The sequence below is a fragment of the Chelonoidis abingdonii genome, chromosome 20 (genome assembly GCF_003597395.2).
Source record: "Chelonoidis abingdonii isolate Lonesome George chromosome 20, CheloAbing_2.0, whole genome shotgun sequence".
Classification (NCBI taxonomy): Eukaryota; Metazoa; Chordata; order Testudines; family Testudinidae; genus Chelonoidis; species Chelonoidis abingdonii.
Genome location: NC_133788.1, coordinates 7,771,339 through 7,788,947, shown reverse-complemented (window position 1 = coordinate 7,788,947; position 17,609 = coordinate 7,771,339). Strand labels below are relative to the sequence as shown.

The window sequence follows — 17,609 nt, the reverse complement described above, 5'->3', positions numbered from 1 at the left end:
GTTAGTCTGGCCTGGGAGAAAGAAACTTCATGCAGGTAAAGAGTGCCACCCAGAGGATAAAGAAAATCAGCTTTTCCAGCCTTTTGCCAAAGCTGACATGGTTAGCTGGTCATACATCAGAGGATGCACAGTTACTTCACAAATCTAAGTCCTGATCTTGCAGGATTTAGCCCCCTGTTATCATAAGGCACTGCACCAGACTATTCAATACATGCAAGACTGCCTGAGAAGTGCTGATACAACACTCCTTAGGAGACATCCACAAATTCAGCACCATGAAAAGGAAATAATCACACAATAGTATTAACACTAACACCTATGCACAAAGTTCAACAGCACATTGGTCACAAGTAATGGCACCACTGAGAGAGATGGAATTTCTTGTTCTTATTTTCCCCCTGCTGCCAGCCATGTCTTCCTCTAGGCACTTTTCAGAGCTGAGGAACTGATACTCCATGGCAACAGATCCTGAGCCCAGCATTCCCCTAAAGGAGCAAGGTTGGGAAAGGCAAACATGGACTACCAAGTGTAGCCCTGCTCAAGTTACAAATGGTGACAAACATATGCCCAACAGTAAGCACTTGCTGGGGCAGGCCGCTGTTCTGGAAGCTCTTATGTGAAGGAAGGGCCTTTTACTCTGATTGCAGAAGGCATTAGAGATTCACAGGGCTGAATAATTATTAGCAATAGTGTGCTGCTCCTGCTGCTGCAGAACACTAGGAATGAGATAAATTCCATCAGAAAGCCCCACAGGGCATTCGGCCATTTGAATTGCGGCTTGTCTTCATTTGTTATTTGTATTATTGTAGTGCCTAGGAACACCAGTCATGGACTAGGACCCCTCTGTGCTAGGCAATATGCCAAAAAAAACAAAAAACAGTCCCTGCTCCAGAGAGCTTATAGTCAAAGTATAAAGAGACAGGACAAACAAGGTGACATGAGGCAGCAGTGAGACAGTAATAGTGTAGAATTATATGGTCTATTCCTAATTTGCAGGTGTTTAATTGGCTCTCAAACCTGTTATAAAGACACCTCGTTTTCCACTATCTCCTGTCATTTGAGACCTCCGAGCATGCTATAGAGCATAAAGTCTAGGGCCCGCAAGGCTACTTTGAACTGGGATCAACGGACTGTAGCACAGCTCTTTCTGCCCTCTGATGTGCTCCATGTGCTTGGATCTGAAGGAGCATCTGGGTTGTTCATCCTCATACCATGATTCAGAATGTTGCAACCTAATTGTCAAAATACCCAACATCTGGGACCGCCCCTTGTTTGTTGGGCTGAACTCTCAGCCCCATCAGCTGTACACCTAGGAATAGGATTATGTTTGGTCTACACTGGATTTATATTTCATTTGATTCCAATTAATCACAGCAACAGATAGCCTCAGGGGAGACCACAAACATTTGTACACACTAGGGATGGGCCAGAGTTGTGAAGTTATACTCCTGAACTGAATCCCAACATAGGGGCCCAGGGCTGTTAAGTTTGGAGGCAGGTTTGGATCAGGTTTCAAACTGCATGACAGTAGCAGCTAACTGAACCAGCTCTAGAGTTCATGCCCATTTCTAAATTAGATAAGCAATTCTAACAGGGTCTCTCCAGTAATGAGTGAGCCAGGTATCCCTGTTCCCTCTGTCCCAAAGACGAGCTGCTTTCCATCTTTCTTTTCCCTCATAGGGGGAGAGTGGCCAATGCAGATTAGTTCTTAGCCTCATAGGTAGTATCCCAGTAATTAAGGAATGGGGATTCATTACAGACATCTCTGCGATCTTACATGCCCTACAGCACGTAGCTGCAGAGGACCTGCATGCAGAATATGGCAGCTTTCTGAATTTGGAATCGCTCTACTGGTTTAATAGCTTTTTGGGGCGGAGTGTAGCCTTTGAGCCATAGCCACCTACTTCTTGCTGAGGGATTTGACATCGTCACACCAGGTCGTGCTGGCAGTACTCTGGGCACCGGGCTTCTCATCTGCTCCCTGAGTTGTGCTAGTGAAGCTCTGGTGTCCATGTCCTTCAGTTGCATCCTGGGTTGGATTAGGGACCAGTAGAATTAGAAGAGCCACTGCTATAACACCCATGCAAGGCGTTATCTGTAGAGACAAAACTGGAGTAAGGTCACGGTCACCTTTCCTCTGATATTGAAGGCTAGTTAATAGTAAAAGAAATGCACGACATTGCTCCTAAAGATTTACCTTTGAGGAAGCTGCAGACAAGCCTAGACCCAGTTGCATGTACCTAGACATGATTAGCTTTTCTGTCAGGGGAGAAATCCTTCTGGTGATGAGGGTGAAAAGATGCAATATGTTCCCCAACTCTTATGCATTCTCCTGTGCAAAGGCACTGTTCCCTTCCCCATGATCCCAGAGAAAAATGTAAGGAGAGGGCTCCCCACAATGCAATGTTGGGATCTCGAGCGGGAGGGTCACCAGATACGGAAGCTGTCGCATCCCTGCTGCACCTAGAAAAGCGTTCACACCCACATGCACACTTCTAATCCTGCAAGTACCTCAATAGGAGGGTTATTCAGGACACTTTGAGCAGCATAAGAAGAAGAACTGAGCTTGTGACTACAAGTCCAGTATTCCAGAGTTCTAGTCCCAGCTGTCACTCAAATCCCATGTCCTCTTTGCCCCACTGATACTGACTGACATACTTTGCGGGTGAATTAGGAAGATTTATCAAAGTACTTTGAAGATGTGAAATGTCCTACAATGGCAGAGCATTCATCACAGCAATCTGACTAATACAAGACTGGAATAGGGGTTATTTCCAACAGTATTTTCGCAAAACTGGTTCCTCTTGTAACAATTTCTGTGCATAATGACATGATTCTATGCCAAAGTGAGGACCATTTTAGTTTTCAGGTGCCTTGGTTTGAAAGAGCCTCTAGGCTCAGCACCAGCTACCTTTCAGTCCACTGTAGCTCTTCCAAATGGTCTTTAATTAAGGGGTGCCTATGAAGCTAAGGAGGATACAATGCCTCATCTAAAAACTGACTGAATGGCAGCTCTGCAGTTCACCCATCCTTGCGCTGAGCACAGTTACAGTCATGGAAACTTAAAACGTCACTCACTCTCCAGAAAGAGTTCCATTAAATAGTGATTCATGTAAGAAAGGGGGACTTTAATGGAAGGTTCTAAGGGTGCAACTCTCTTCTCTGTTGGTAACTATGTTCCCCTCCAGTTATTCTTATATTTTGTTTCTTTAAAACCCTTTTAACATTCTTGTTGAAACATAGTGATCAGAGAAGTCCCTGCATAAAGGATTGAAATCCTAATGACACAGACTCCAATAGGCTATATGGATCTCAAGTCAAAACCAGGATTTTACAAAGAGTCGATCAGTACTGAGCAGTGAGAGAAAGGGAAAGACTCACCCTGAATGCCCAATGCCAGTGGCCAGCAGTCTGCGTTGCACTAGATGACAGAACATAACCAAGACCACTGTAAAAGACAAAATGGGATGCCAAGACTACATTAGTTTGCATTGGTGCCATGAGACCCCAAGACCCTGCAGGGGTAGGATTTGTACTGAGAGGAGCATAGAGGAACATTTTTGCAGTCATTTCCTAGCAGTGAGGCCTATTCAATTGTAGCTCCCAGGGAAATTAGTTGGGTTTAGTCACTGTAACCTGCTCAGAGCAGGTTTGAGATGGTGATAATATCCAAGCCACATTTACATTAATATTTATCCAAGTATGCTGATGCTGAAAAACAGGTACTGATTTTTCATAGTTCAGACATATTGTGCATATCCCTACTGTTGAATCATAGGTGGTCAGGGTATCTTTCCCTCACAGGACAGATTTGGAGTGCAATGGGAGATTGGCCCTTATCCAGCAACCTCAAACAAAGTGTTAAGATTGGACTATCCTAGAAAAAAGGTTTCCCAGGCCCACGAAGGCACGGAAGCAATGTGATGTCAACTCTGGCTTGCCCACCCTCCTCCCATTAAGGTAATGGTAAATGGGGGGCGGGAGGGAGGTAAGGGCAAGGCTAAGAAGAGGGTAGGAGAGAGTATTATTCAGCGCATCAGATAGAATGGGGTGGGCAAACTATGGCCCGTGGACAGTTTTAAGCTGGTCTTCGAGCTCCCACTGGGGAGCAGGATCTGGGGCTTGCCCCGCTCTGGTGCTCCAGCTGAGGCGCAGGGTCGGGGGCCTCACCACATGGCTCCTGGAAGCTGCAGCTTGGGCCCACTCTGGCTCCTACATGCTCCAATGGCTGCCTCTGGCACTCCAATGGGAGCTGCAGGGGCAGTGCCTACAGACGGGGCAGTGTGCAGAGCCGCCTGGCCATACTTCCGTGTAGGAGCTGGAGAAGGGACATGCTGCTGCTTCCAGGAGCCACTTGAGATAAATGCCGCTTGAAGACCGCATCCCTGAGCCTCTCCCCATACCCCAACCCCCTGTCCCAGCCCTGATCCCCCTCCCACCCTCTGAACTCCTCGATCCCAACCCAAAGCACCCTCCTGTACCCCAGAACTCCCATCTCCAGCCCCACCCCAGAGCCTGCACCCTCAGCTGGAGCCTGTACCCCTTCCCGCACCTCAACCCTCTGCCCCAGCCCAGAGCCCCCTCATGCACCCTGAACTCCTCATTTCTGGCCCATCCTGGAGCCCACATCCTCAACCAGAGCCCTCACCTCCTCCCGCACCCCAATCCAAATTTTGGGAGCATTCATGACCCATCATTCAAATTCTATTCCCAGATCTGGCCCTTGAGCCAAAAAGTTTGCCCACCCCTGAGCCAGAAGGTGTATTTCCTCTGGGAGTAAACCTTTATTCTGTGTAATTAGACCCAAGCATCCAAATCCAGGCAGCCCACACACAGTTTCACTACTGCGAGACCCTGTTTGGGTAGACCATATGAATTAAGCTCTGCAATGGTTCCTTTAACTTTAACTGCAAGACTGAGCTCTAGTCCTAACTATCACTAACACACGGTAGGACTCTGGACAGCTTATCTATAAGACCATTATTTTCCCACTCTCAGAGGTGGTTTTTTTTTTTAAGAAAGCAAACCATGTTTTCAGTACCTTATTCTTTTTATATGTAGAGATGTTTGAAAAGTGCAAGTTTTTCATGGGAAATTAAACAAACAAAAGAAACTTCCCAGACAATATTTTTAAGGAAAAACCAAAAAGCTGAAGAGTTTTGGGTATTCTAGAAAAAATTCTGCTTTTCAGTTTGCTTTCGTTTTATTAAAATCTTTCAATATTTCCATGAAAATCAAAGTTCTCCATCAGAAAAAAAAATTTGGTCAAAAAGCCATTCTTAGTTGAAAAAGTAAACATGAAAAAACTCATTTCAGAAAGTGCTGCAAGAAGCTTCCATTACTGGTGAGCAGACAAACCTTCCAACTGGGATGAAGATATAGAAGACAGACAACACAGAGGTCCTTTGGTCCTTCTCAAACAGGTCCGCAATGATGGTAGGTGCTATGGTGGAGTAACTGGCTGTGCCGAAGCCAACAAGTCCTCGTGAAACGAAGAATATCCAGGAGTGCTGGGGACAGAAGAGGCATTAAGATCCAAAAAGCACACATGAAATGGAAACTACCTTTTAAGGAAGCATGTTTCTCATGGGATGGGAGTTTAAGACCTGGTCTACACTAAAGTCGCCTTAAGTTTTGCTAGTTAAATTATGTAACTTAATCTAAGCTACGTCGACTTGACTTACAGCAATGTCTAAACCGCGCTATGTTGACAGGAGATGTTCTCCCGCCAACACTGCTTCCGCCTCTCAGGGAGGAGGAGTATTGGTATGAGAACACTCTTCTGTCAACTTCAACTTATCGCGTCTTCACCAGACGAGTCACTAAATGGATACCCGCTGCATTGATCTAGCCAGTAGTGAAGACAAGCCCTTAGGGTAGGCAAGGTCTTAGCTGCCTCTGCCATAGTCGTTACAGTTACCAGTGTTTACAACAGGGAGAACAGTTTGAGTCCCCTATAGTTACTGAGGTAGCCTCACTAAACTGGAGGATCTAAGAAGGGCGGCTGAAGTAACTGGGCCAAATCCTGCAGTGCTTGGTATTTATTCATTCATGACTCCCATTGACTTCAGAGTGCTGTCACCTCCCACACCTGCAACCTCTCCAAGCACAACACTGCTTTTCAAGCTTCCTTCTGCAGCAGCACGTGGTGAATTCTTGGGGTGTCACCAGGGAGTATTGCAAGGCATGGTCATAGTTTCACAGATTCACCAGCCAAGCCCCTACACCCTAATGCACATGCTCAGAAAGAGGGCAACAACAAAGCTAAGGATACTGCAGCAGCAGCTACAGAACAGCTTCACTGGTGTGAACAGCTTCACTGGAACAGCTTCACTGGAAGGGTCAGCATATCATTCCTATAGAGCTTTCCTGCACAAAGCCCATTTACTCATGTTTCAGGGAGTCTGCCTGAAAGCTTTTACAAACTATAACGTGATCAGAACAAAAGTTCCATGAGTCACTGCAAGACTCAGGCAGCTGATTTCTAAAAGTACCATTCCAAATAAGCAAGTGACATACCGATTCAGTGATGAATGAGCTGCCTAACGTTACACTTGACCAGAGGACGATACCAGCACTGAGGATGACTTTCCTGTTGTATCGGTCACCAAGGTATCCGAAGAAGGGTGCAGACACCAAAAAACATAAGATGAAGACTGCAATCCAAAGCAAGAGCAGTGACAAGGCTGGCCAGATTATTCTTATAGCTCCCCTCGCTCCCCAGAGAGAGATGCCATGTGCTGCTGTTAAGTCTTTAAGGTGTCACCGGACTCCTAGTTGTTTTTGTGGATACAGACTAACCCAGTTACCCCTCTGATACTTGAGATGTGTTACTTATTAGGTGGAACGCCCAATTTTGAGGTTGCAGAAGTGCAATTCATGAGTAGAGAGCTCTGAGCCAACCCTGCAGATCCAAACAATTCACATTTTTATATCCCTGACTCTTCTCTAGATACAAGATGTTTGGATTTGTTAATTCGGTGTTAGGCAGTGACTTTTCTAGCTACTGAAGTTTACAGATGGAGATGACAGAGCCCATGAACAGTGAAATACATGTTTAAAGCAATAAGCTGGATGAAATGTATTACTAAGTTACTATTTTATATACATAGCTGAAAGACCCTTCTCCCTGGTACCGCAGACTATAGGGGGACACTGAAAATTCAGCCTAAGGTTGTGCCTCCAGACTCTGCAGCTACAGTTCAGACACTGTCAACCCATCTTACTAGTTCATGTCACCTTCCAGAATGGATTGGTTATTCCCAAAACATGCTCCAAAAAGGGTATACCCTTAAATACTATTGAATTGAGTTAAAGAGTTCTAATTCTGGAGCTAATCATTTTACAGAGAGTCTGTTTTACTTTTAACTGTCAGGTATTTTTCAAAGGGATTACAGACAATGACCACTTTATGTAAACTTTCATTCATGCCAATTGCTTTATGGAAAAAAGAGCTATTTAATTGGTTATTTATACTCTGGAGTCAATGGATTTGACTAGATTAGAATTTTACTGTTGGGTTCAGGGCAGGAAGCAAATCTCTTTTCCAATGGTAACCTCCAGGAGAATTTTTATATGCAGAATTTTATTGCCCAAGTTGAAATTCAGGTGAGAAATCAAGTTTAACCCCCCTCAATTCTTATGATTTAAGTTCCATAAGAACTCTAGTGGTGACCACAAACAGTCAAGGGCTTTCTTTACTCCTGGAAGGCTGCAGACTTGGTCAGACTTCAGCTAGTGACTTTAAGTCTTTTATTTGTGATCAAACTGACTAAACATTTGAAAGGTCAAAGCCAAAATCAACAAGACAGTGGGGAACTGGAAAAAATAAGGAGCAGGGACGAACTAGACTGAGATTTAGAGACAGGCAACATGGATGTGGAGCAGGCTAAGCTGCTCCCAATAGTGTGACATCTCTTTACCTGTCTGCAGTAAGCCTGCAACGCTATCACTGATGTTGAAGTACTTCGTTACATCTACCAGCACCCCTGCAACAAAGAGAAAAATCACAATTATGCAGCTATAGCAGAGTGTATCATTCTGCAGTAGTTACCATTTTACTCATTTGCAAACCTGAAGCCTCACTTCAAGTCAAGGGGTTGCACAGAGGTGGTGAGTTGGCCCATTAATTTTCCTCGGGGCTGTAATTTTTAAACTGAAGTGTAATCTTTAAACCCTCCATAGCATCTTGCATACATTAATAAACTAGTTATGGTGAAGTTTCCAGCACTTTCTTCAGGCAATTCATAATCATCCTACTATTGGAGATCTTGCAAGACACAACTCAGCCAGGATTTCCATATAAGTTCCACAGAGCCATGTGTGCGCGCATAGTGATGCATAAACAGTTTACAATTCAAGGTTCAGACCAGCGGTTCCCATACTTGGTTCGTGGCTTGTTCAGGTTAAGCCCCTGGTGGGCTGAGAGACTTTGTTTACCTGGAGTGTCCATAAGTACGTCCGCTCGCAGCTCCCAGTGGCTGCAGTTCATCGTTCCTGGCCAATGGAGGCTGTGGAAAGCGGTGGCCCATCCTGTGCCGCCTCCCGCAGCTCCTATTGGCCGGGAACAGCGAACCATGGCCACTGGGAGCTGTGAGCAGCTGTGCCAGCGGACGATCAGGTAAACAAAGTCTCTCAGCCCACCAGGGGCTTAGCCTGAACAAGCCACGAACCAAGTTTGGGAACCACTGGTTTAGGTGGACCCAATGGGAAACAGAATAGAATAGATGGTAGTTTAATTTAGTGGGCATTTAGCTGCATTCAGCACGAGATCCTGAAATGTTTAGGATAACCAAAAGTTATTTCTAAAATTCCGTTAATGACAACATTTTAACATTTCCAGTGTACAGAGGTGCTCTGATTTCTGCCTCTCCAAAAAGAGTATCAATGGTTACAATAGTCCTTATTACGAGTTGAAAGCTAAAAAAATTAAAAACTCTAGTGATTGGTGTAGTAGTTCTCTAAAAATAGTTTTCACCATTTGTACCCACTTTGTTGGGGTAAACTGAGGCACGTGTAGGAGAGCAATTTTGAGACAAAGGATTTTTGTAATCCCTATGACACTGACAAACACCACAAGCTTGCAGTGATAAAGAATTATTTGATATCTCTCTATTGGTTTATATAAAGGTGTGAAGAGCTGGTTGATGTTCTTCCTCACTTCCTCTTAACTAACTGAGACTAGTGGCAAAATTTGAACATTTCTAGCTTATTAAATGTTCTTGAAAGAAATGTTAGTTTCTTTCAAAACTGTTTGACTTTACATCAGCAACAAAATAGCAGAAAATACTAGGATTCGACATCATATGGATGCATTCAGTTGTGATAAAACATGGCATTTACACAATATCATGACCATCACCATTTTTAGGCTGCATTTGTAGCTAGCACACACTTATCTTTTAATCCCACGCTAGCCCTTTTCCGATACAAAATTTAAAATAGATAGCAGAGGCTTAAACAATAAAGAAACAGGAATGTATTTGTATTCCTCTAGTCCAGTGGTCGGCAAACTTTCAGAAGTGGTGTGCTGAGTCTTCATTTATTCATTCTAATTTAAAGTTTCGTGTGCCAGTAATACATTTTAACGTTTTTAGAAGGTCTCTTTCTACAAGTCTAAAATATATAACTAAACTGTTGTTTTATGTAAAGTAAATAACATTTTTAAAATATTTAAGAAGCTTAATTTAAAATTCAAATGCAGAGCCCCCCGGACTGGTGGCCAGGACCCGAGCAGTGCGAGTGCCACTGAAAATCAGCTCATGTGCCGCCTTTGGCACACAGGCCACAGGTTGCCCACCCCTGCTTTAGTCTGATGATAGAGGATATTTTAGCAATTTATCACTTCTTGTATTACTTGGCTTAGTTTATTTTTATGTTTTTGAAAAAAGAATTTAAAGAATTTTAATGAACAGACACTGTGCCACTCTCTAATTTCCAACAGCGTGGTAGACAAGCAACTGTTGAATGTTGCCTACTTTGATGACTGATTAAAGTGACTTTGAAATGAGACTAGCAGCAACACTGAGATTCCATATTTGATTCTTAACTTCTTCCGATTCTATTCTTGCAATCTCCCTCAGTGACTGGAGGGTCTATTTTCCTTCACCAGTCAGTTTCTGCCATCTGCGTTCAACCCCTGTGCCTTCATTGCAGAAAACACAGATGTAATTGAAGGCAGAACTTTGCCTGCAGACTCTTTGCTTTTAGTGATTGTCTCGACTTTCAGACTTTGATTTTCATATCCCAGGATAAATTTGCAGGGCTTAAAATGAGAAAAAACAAGCAAACAAACCATTGATGTATGACACATGGAAATCCAGTGACATTTTTAGTCACTTTTCAGAGCAAAACCCCATTTAAATCCTGACGTTAGTTCAATGATTGAGACAGACTTTTAATGGTCAAGATTTTAACCAAAATAGCAATCAAACTAGATCCTTTTATCCATGCCTCTAGGGTAGAACTGGTAGAACTTGGTAGCTATTTGTCAATGCACAGCACCAATGATCAACAGGAAATGCAGAAAGTAAAGTATCGAAGTAAAACTGCAACTGGAATTGCAAGTAGCGTTCTCCATACATGCAAACGGAGCATTCCAACCCAGGCTAAATTTTTTTCCATTTGAATGCTACCTACAATTATCCACCTAAATAATTCTTCAGCTTTCATATACCAAACCACACAAGTCAATAGGAGACAAAGATGATCAGCACCTCTGAAATTCAGGACAGTTATTTAGGTCTTGTGGGAATTTTTTGTGGGAACCAAGTTGGAAGGTATTGACTTTAACCCCCAGCAATGGGATTACAAACAAGAGGGGCAAAGTTCAAATGACATAATCATCAACACTTGAAGAAACATTTGACAGATTCTATTCCATCCTATCCCCTCATATAATTAGCTGCACACAGACAAAAGGTCTCTTATGGCTGAGGATCAGAGCAAAGCAGATTGTATCTTGAAAAGAACTGTTATGAACAGAAAACCACAACTTCTCCATAGCCTTCAGTTACCTTGCAAGTTGATGCACACAGCTCCTACTTTCCTGTTCAAACTTATTAAAAGCCAAAGAGTTTGGGTATGTCTACACAGACTTGGGCTAGCAGGACTCACAAAAGCTCAGACACAGATTTGATACAGGAGTGGGTAGGAGAGATTCTGTGGCCTGCGTTGTGCAGGAGGTCAGACTAGATGATCATAATGGTCCCTTCTGACCTTGAAGTCTATGATTCTATAATAGTGCTATAAAATAACTGTTGACAGCATGGGAAGTTGCAGCTCAGACTGGAACTCAGGGTTCTCTAGGCTTCAGAGCCTGAGTTGCCACTTCCCATGCTATTGACAGAGCTATTTTTAGAGCATCACTGCAAACCCCAGTAGCCAAAGTCTGTCAAACCACATTGGGAAGCTCGCTGCCATGGGCTGTGTAGACATACCTTTTACTTAAGGGTTCTGACAGCCAAAGAGATAGAGTTAAAAAGGAAGGTGGTTGACGCAAGAATTCTGCAATATAGCTTGACTTCAAGCTGATGTACAGGATATTGCTATACTGTATAGGTAGCAATTTTAACTGGCAAACAAAAGGGGATATATAACTCTGAGAATAGAAACATATTTCAATTAACTCCTATCTTACAGTTAGGGTACAGGACTGATCTGTTGAATGCTTGGGTTCTAGCCTCATCTCTGCTATCGAGTTCCTGTGTTATCTAGGTTGTGTTAAACTGTGCCTCAGTCTCCTTAGTGGTTAAGCTGGGGTGCCATCACTGACTTCATAGGGGTGCTGTAAAACTTTCACAAATATGTGTAAAGAACTTTCATATCATAGACTGAAAGGAGCTAAAGTAGGACAGTTCTAGTAATGTGTCGAATGACAATGACCATGGCCAGGACTTCGCATACCTAGCCTCTGTCATTTTATTAACATCCAATATTTTCCCCCATGTGTGTTCTTTCTCCTTACCCCCCCTTCCAGTTATTCTGTCCATCCCCTATTCGGTTCCTAGCAGAGGGCCAAATATTTGATGCCTAAGCAAAAGAAAATAGTAGGAGGATCAAAATTCCGATGAAGGACTGACTTGTGGCAATAACTGCCTTGCTACTTCATTCAGCTCATATTCCTATTTGTTTCCTATTCCTGGCTGAAAAAGGAGCCATGTTCATTTCCCAATTATTCAGGGGAAAACAAGTCTGAACCCACAAACAATGTACAGCCCCAGCCCTTCACCATTGCAAAAACTACTTCCTGTGTGAATTAAGTCTATGGCACATATAGTTTCATCCTACTGCACAAAACAACAACCTATCCTGTTAAGCGCAATCAGGCATTTATTTAAGTCTAGACTGATGACCAAACCCGCAAAGACCTTGACAAACAAGAGACTCAGCTTTGTCAAGTTAAATTTGCTATTTTGTGAATAAAACGTGCATCTGCTAGATCGAGGAAACTGAGACAATTTCAGTCTTCATGCCCCATCAGAAACTGAAAAACACTGGCAGGCAGCCTGGGAAACCCATCACAAGTTTCTGTTCTTACCTCCAAGTTGAGGGCAAGCTAGAGGTTTGCAGGTGAGGGAGTGAACAGAGTAGAAATAGGATTTTGACACCTAGACCAGAAGAAATCCCGCAAATCACAATTGATCTGAAGAACCATGGCTTCCTCACCATTCTCCAGATATCCAAATTGCAACAAAGCTCCACTAGAAGCACTACTTCTATCATGGTTCCCACTCATGCCTTGACAAAAACCATCCTCCTAAGTCAGAATGATCTTATTCAGAGAACTATTTGGGATTTTGAAGGGCAATGAAATGGAGAATAGGTCTCCTCTAGCCTCAACTTAGCCAAAGTTATGTGAAACTCCTAACTGCAGAGATCACATAGTTTCCAGTGGGCCAGAAGATAAAACCAGCCTTTCCCTATCAAAATTTTGGCAAAAAAGAGTACGTTTTTTGCTCCTTTAATCCCCTCCATAAGAGAAGAGAGTCAAGGATGATCTCATCATTAGTCCTTTTTCAAGCAAGGCTCACTAGTTCCAATGGGAGCACTGTCTAAAGCAAGCAAAGAGGGCAGTAATCCCCCACTCACAGGGCCGGTGCAAAGACGTTTCGCGCCCTAGGCAAAACTTCCACCTTGTGCCCCCCCCCAGCGCCCCTGCCCTGAGGCACCTCACCCTACCCCGTCCTGAGGTGTCCCCCTTTTGGCAGCTCACCACCCTCCGCCCTGAGGCACACCCCCAGCCCCAGCTCACCCCTGTTCTGTGCATGAGCACAAGCACAAGCACCCCGGGCACACCGTGGCTGCTTCACTTCTCCCGCCTCCCAGGCTTGTAGCACCTAAACTGATTGGCACTGCAAGCCTGGGAGGCGGGAGAAGTGAAGCAGCCATGGCGTGCTTGAGGAGGAGGAGGGGCAGCGGTGAGCTGGGGCGGGGAGTTCCCCTGCATGCCGCCCCATCCTTACTTGCTGCAGGCGGCCCTCCCCGCACCCCGCTGCTCTAGCTCCCTTCGCCTAAATGCCGGTGGCAACCGGGGCGGCCAAAGATCCGGCCGCCGCAGTCGCTGCCAAAGAAAATGGCGGCCCCCAAATCCCAGCGCCCTAGGAAACTGTCTAGGTCACCTAAATGGTTGCACCAGGCCTGCCCATTCACTTCCCTAGGCAGAGGGGAGAAAAACTTACTGAAGGTAGATGTTGTGAGCTGCCTGTCTACAGCCCAAGAAAAGCGTCTTTGTCAAAGCTCTGCAAAGTCATTACTTAGAACCAGACCAGTTGCATTTTATACCTGGCTTCCATTTATAAATGATTTAAGAGTTAATAAACGATTAATGCATGTTATATGCATGTTAGACATGAATAGTTGAAGGTTGCTTAAAAGTTTATGGACCTTAAACAATTATTAAAATCTATAAATGGCACCTTGACAGGAAGTGTGACCAACTGACCAAAGCAATCAAGTGAAACAGTCTGTGCTTCTGAATAATTTACTTTTTTTACACAGATAAACAGCTTTAAGCCAGATGTTTTCCCCATTAACTGTGGAGCGAACAGAGTTCCTGAGAACTATTATTTGTTCTTTCTATGAGAGAGGAGGAAGAGTCTTACCTGGTACAATAAACCAGTCCATGTAGTTGAGTAAATTAATATAGCACAGCACACCAACTGCTAGGTAAGATCTCTTTGCTGAAATTTTTCCTGTTGTCTGTGAGAACTGAGCAGTACTTGTAGCTGGTGCAGTAGCTCCATAATTCTGTGAGCCTGGGTGCTGCTGGGACTGCAGGTCTGTGAACTCACTCATTCCACTGGATCCCTCTGGCACAGAGTTCTGCATGATCCACCGTGCACAAAGACAACACAAGTTTCAAACTATTTTCTAAGTGCATTAAGTCAAGTCTCAATTTGGCAATCAAGTTATAAGGAACTTCACCCAGTGTAGTCATTTCCTGAAATGATGATCCTCCCACAAACCTAGCCACTTGCACTGAAAATTAAGGTTCCAATGATAGAGCTTCTGCAGGAAAAGGAGATCCAACCCTGTGGTTTTTGCTGAGAAATTTAAGTTGTACAATATATTCTACCTTGCACTCAAGGTAAGATTGGACAAGGTAAATACAAGATAATCCACTATGCATGAAGAAAAAGTACTACAGAATTCTGTCTTCGAAGGCCTCAAAGAATGAGCAGAGAAGATCTTAATAATAACCTTTTCCAGATGCCAGGACTCAGGGAGACTCTTTAGAACCAAAGATGGCCTCTTTGGCAGAGAGGAAAAAGGAGGAGAGACAAGATGGTCTGGTCACTAAGGAACTAGCCGAGGACATGGTAAACTTGGCTAGAAGTCTGTGCTCTACTATGGACTTGATGTGCGATCTCAGTCTCTGCCTCATTCCTATCTGTAACAAGGGGATAATAGCACTGCCTTGCTCCCAGGGGTGTTACAAGGATAAATACAATAAAAGATCTTGATGCTCTGATACTGTGGTGATGCAGGTCACATCTCAGATATTGCTGCCAGATTCCACATAAGTCAGGATTAAGGGAAAGTGGATAATTATGTGATTTACCAATGCAATCTCAGCATGTTTTACTATAGGGATTTTTGCTCACAGAAACTGAACGCTTTAGCAAATTTTGGGGTGGGGGGAGGGAAATAAGGAAGGAACTTCCTTCTCTCCTTGCATATTGCTGAAGATCATAGATGGATTTCATTTCAAGATTGAGTACTGAAAAGGGTTCTGAGAGGATTAGGCAGGCATTAACATCACCATCAGTTTCCTCCTCTAATCAGGCAGTGGACTGTGGTCTTTCCAATCTTATTTTTAGGCTTAGTTTTGAGCCTCACAAATACAACACTAAAGAGAGATTTGAAAATCACAGTGCATCAGCATCTGCGATATTGTGATTTCCTATGAAGCTTCTGGTCAGATACTTGAGTATTGCTCAGTGACCAGCTTACTAAATGAAATCCAAGTTGTGAATTGTTTGTGATGTAGTTAAATGAAGTTCTAGAATAAAACGCGGAAAAACCTCAAGGACACTTATTTTCCTTGTACAGGAGACACAAAGATCTTATCATACAGAGGCCAACTACACTTGATGTTACAGTGGTACTGGAATTACTGTTTGAGTATTCTAAAGGAATGTCAATTGCTAGACCATATTCATGTTGAAGTGCTTGTAATGACTCTGAAGTGCTTGTTTTAGAAGTCAGAGTTCTTCTGAAGTTATTTTAGAAATCTCTAGAAACTACTTCAGAAGAACATTCTGGGAACACAGACTGGCCATATCTAAGTTTTAGAGAAAAAATGGTAATGCGTCACACAGGTCTTGTGAGTCACTCTTGCACATTATCAGCTTCAGTCTTTAAACTCCCTTAATAGACTGCAGCATGAGCAATGTGTGAATTAACAGTGCAGTGTCTGGTCCTATGTGCAACAGCTAGGCAGATTCTTCAATTGTATTCCCGGAGGGATGACTAATGACATCATTGGTGTGTTGTGCATAGAGACAGAGCAGTAGGGTCACATTTTTAAGCGTTCAGCATCTCACACTTGGGGCCAGATTTCTTTTGACAATCAGCACCTACCATGCTGAATTCCTTTGACAATCTGGCCCCAGTTGCAAGTGGAGAAAAACTGCAATATTATGGTCTTGCTTTCTTGAAGATCTGACTCTCTGTGAACCACAGGGTTTGATTCTGCCTCTAGTGAAATTTAAGCAAGATTTTAGTTTTGCAAAAACTAAAGAACAATTATATACCAAACAGCTTTTCAATAGATATACTCTAAAAACTCATTTGTTCATAGTTCTTCCAAAACCTAATTCATGACCTTTCTCCAGTACTGTCTCTTTGTACCAACTGCATATGACAAGTAGAATAGCTTAATTTTGCCACAAGTATTCTGCTTCACATGTCACTCAAGTGGGGTTGGAGGATATTTGGTCCAGTAACTAAAGGATTAACTATATCTTAGTGCATACAAGTAAACGGTCACATTCCTTTTGGCTACAAATACCTGGGGGAGGAAAAAGGGTGAGAGAACCTTGTTGCAATTACAGTAAGCTACCATTGTTGGTAATCAGGCTAGAGATAAGTATGCAAGCTCAGTTTAAGAATTTCTAAGTATTCCTAACCTAGACAGACTTCTGTTTTGATTTCAGTAATTAATCTTCCAACACAGAGTTAAGTTTTAAGGAAATTGAAGGGGGTGCACTGATTTCAATACTGAATACATGTGAATGAACACACAATATACTTTTTGTTTGTTTTCCTAGGAAATGGCTGTTTGGCATCATTAGTGTAGTTTAAGTCAACAGGATAGTGGGCCACCAGATGTCACTGAAGTATGAAAAAGCAGAATGTATTTGTTACAAGATGGAATGCCGTCCAAGGTTCTTGTTTTTTTTCATACCATCTTCACGCTTCAGTCAGACAATGGGCTGCTGTGGGCCAGCTTCACTATTAATAAGTCATACACTTTTTAAAGAGTCTAATACTCAGAAATGATGACTTAATCTGCCCTGGCATTATTCAGCTAAACCCAGGCACTGAACATTACAGCCAGTGAAACAGTATCTCTGGGAGTGTTAGAAGTTTGGATGCAGCCACATGGTTATGTTTTCAATAGCTAAGTTTCTCCTTTAAAGCAACACTTTAGTAATTTAGGTTTCACTAGGTTTTGTTTTTTAAGGCAGCTTATGTTTTGGGTCTAATATTACACACGTTTAAGTTAGTTTAAGGTTTGAAAAAGTGTTTGTAAAAATATTGTGCTGGGGTGTTGGAAAGTCAAAGAGCACCATTGTTCTAGTGCTTAACTAGAAAGTGATGCTGACTGTAAACAGGAAGTGAGACAGAACAGTTGAGTTGTCCTGTTTAAGCTAAGCTAAGCAAAGAACATATGCAGTTAACCAAAATTTAAAAATGAAAATGCTTTCATAGTTTAGCTATCCATTGGGGTTTTTTTTAAGCATCCCTTCAAAAAAAAAGGGCAAGATGGATCTATTGCTCTATTAATTGTATAGAGACACTGCCCCACCCTATCCAATTTGTTACCCAGTCAAGTCATCTGTGCTTCAGACACTAAAGGGAAGGTTACTCAGGACCTACCTCCA

At 43.1% G+C, this 17,609-nt stretch overlaps 1 protein-coding gene across 1 annotated transcript in view; it reads right to left on the bottom strand.

The window, feature by feature from the left end:
* The window catches only part of SPNS3 (SPNS lysolipid transporter 3, sphingosine-1-phosphate (putative)), a 51,075-nt gene extending 36,694 nt beyond the window's left edge, over window positions 1–14,381 (bottom strand). Inside the window, exons 1-6 of the mRNA XM_032786926.2 lie at window positions 14,103–14,381; window positions 7,923–7,988; window positions 6,520–6,656; window positions 5,359–5,510; window positions 3,382–3,448; window positions 1,905–2,095 (exon numbers count right to left, since the gene is read on the bottom strand). Coding sequence (XP_032642817.1) covers window positions 1,905–2,095; window positions 3,382–3,448; window positions 5,359–5,510; window positions 6,520–6,656; window positions 7,923–7,988; window positions 14,103–14,328 — 839 coding nt within the window. The 5' untranslated portion in view covers window positions 14,329–14,381. The remainder of the gene's footprint in view (window positions 1–1,904; window positions 2,096–3,381; window positions 3,449–5,358; window positions 5,511–6,519; window positions 6,657–7,922; window positions 7,989–14,102) is intronic.
* Window positions 14,382–17,609: the final 3,228 nt, after the last annotated feature.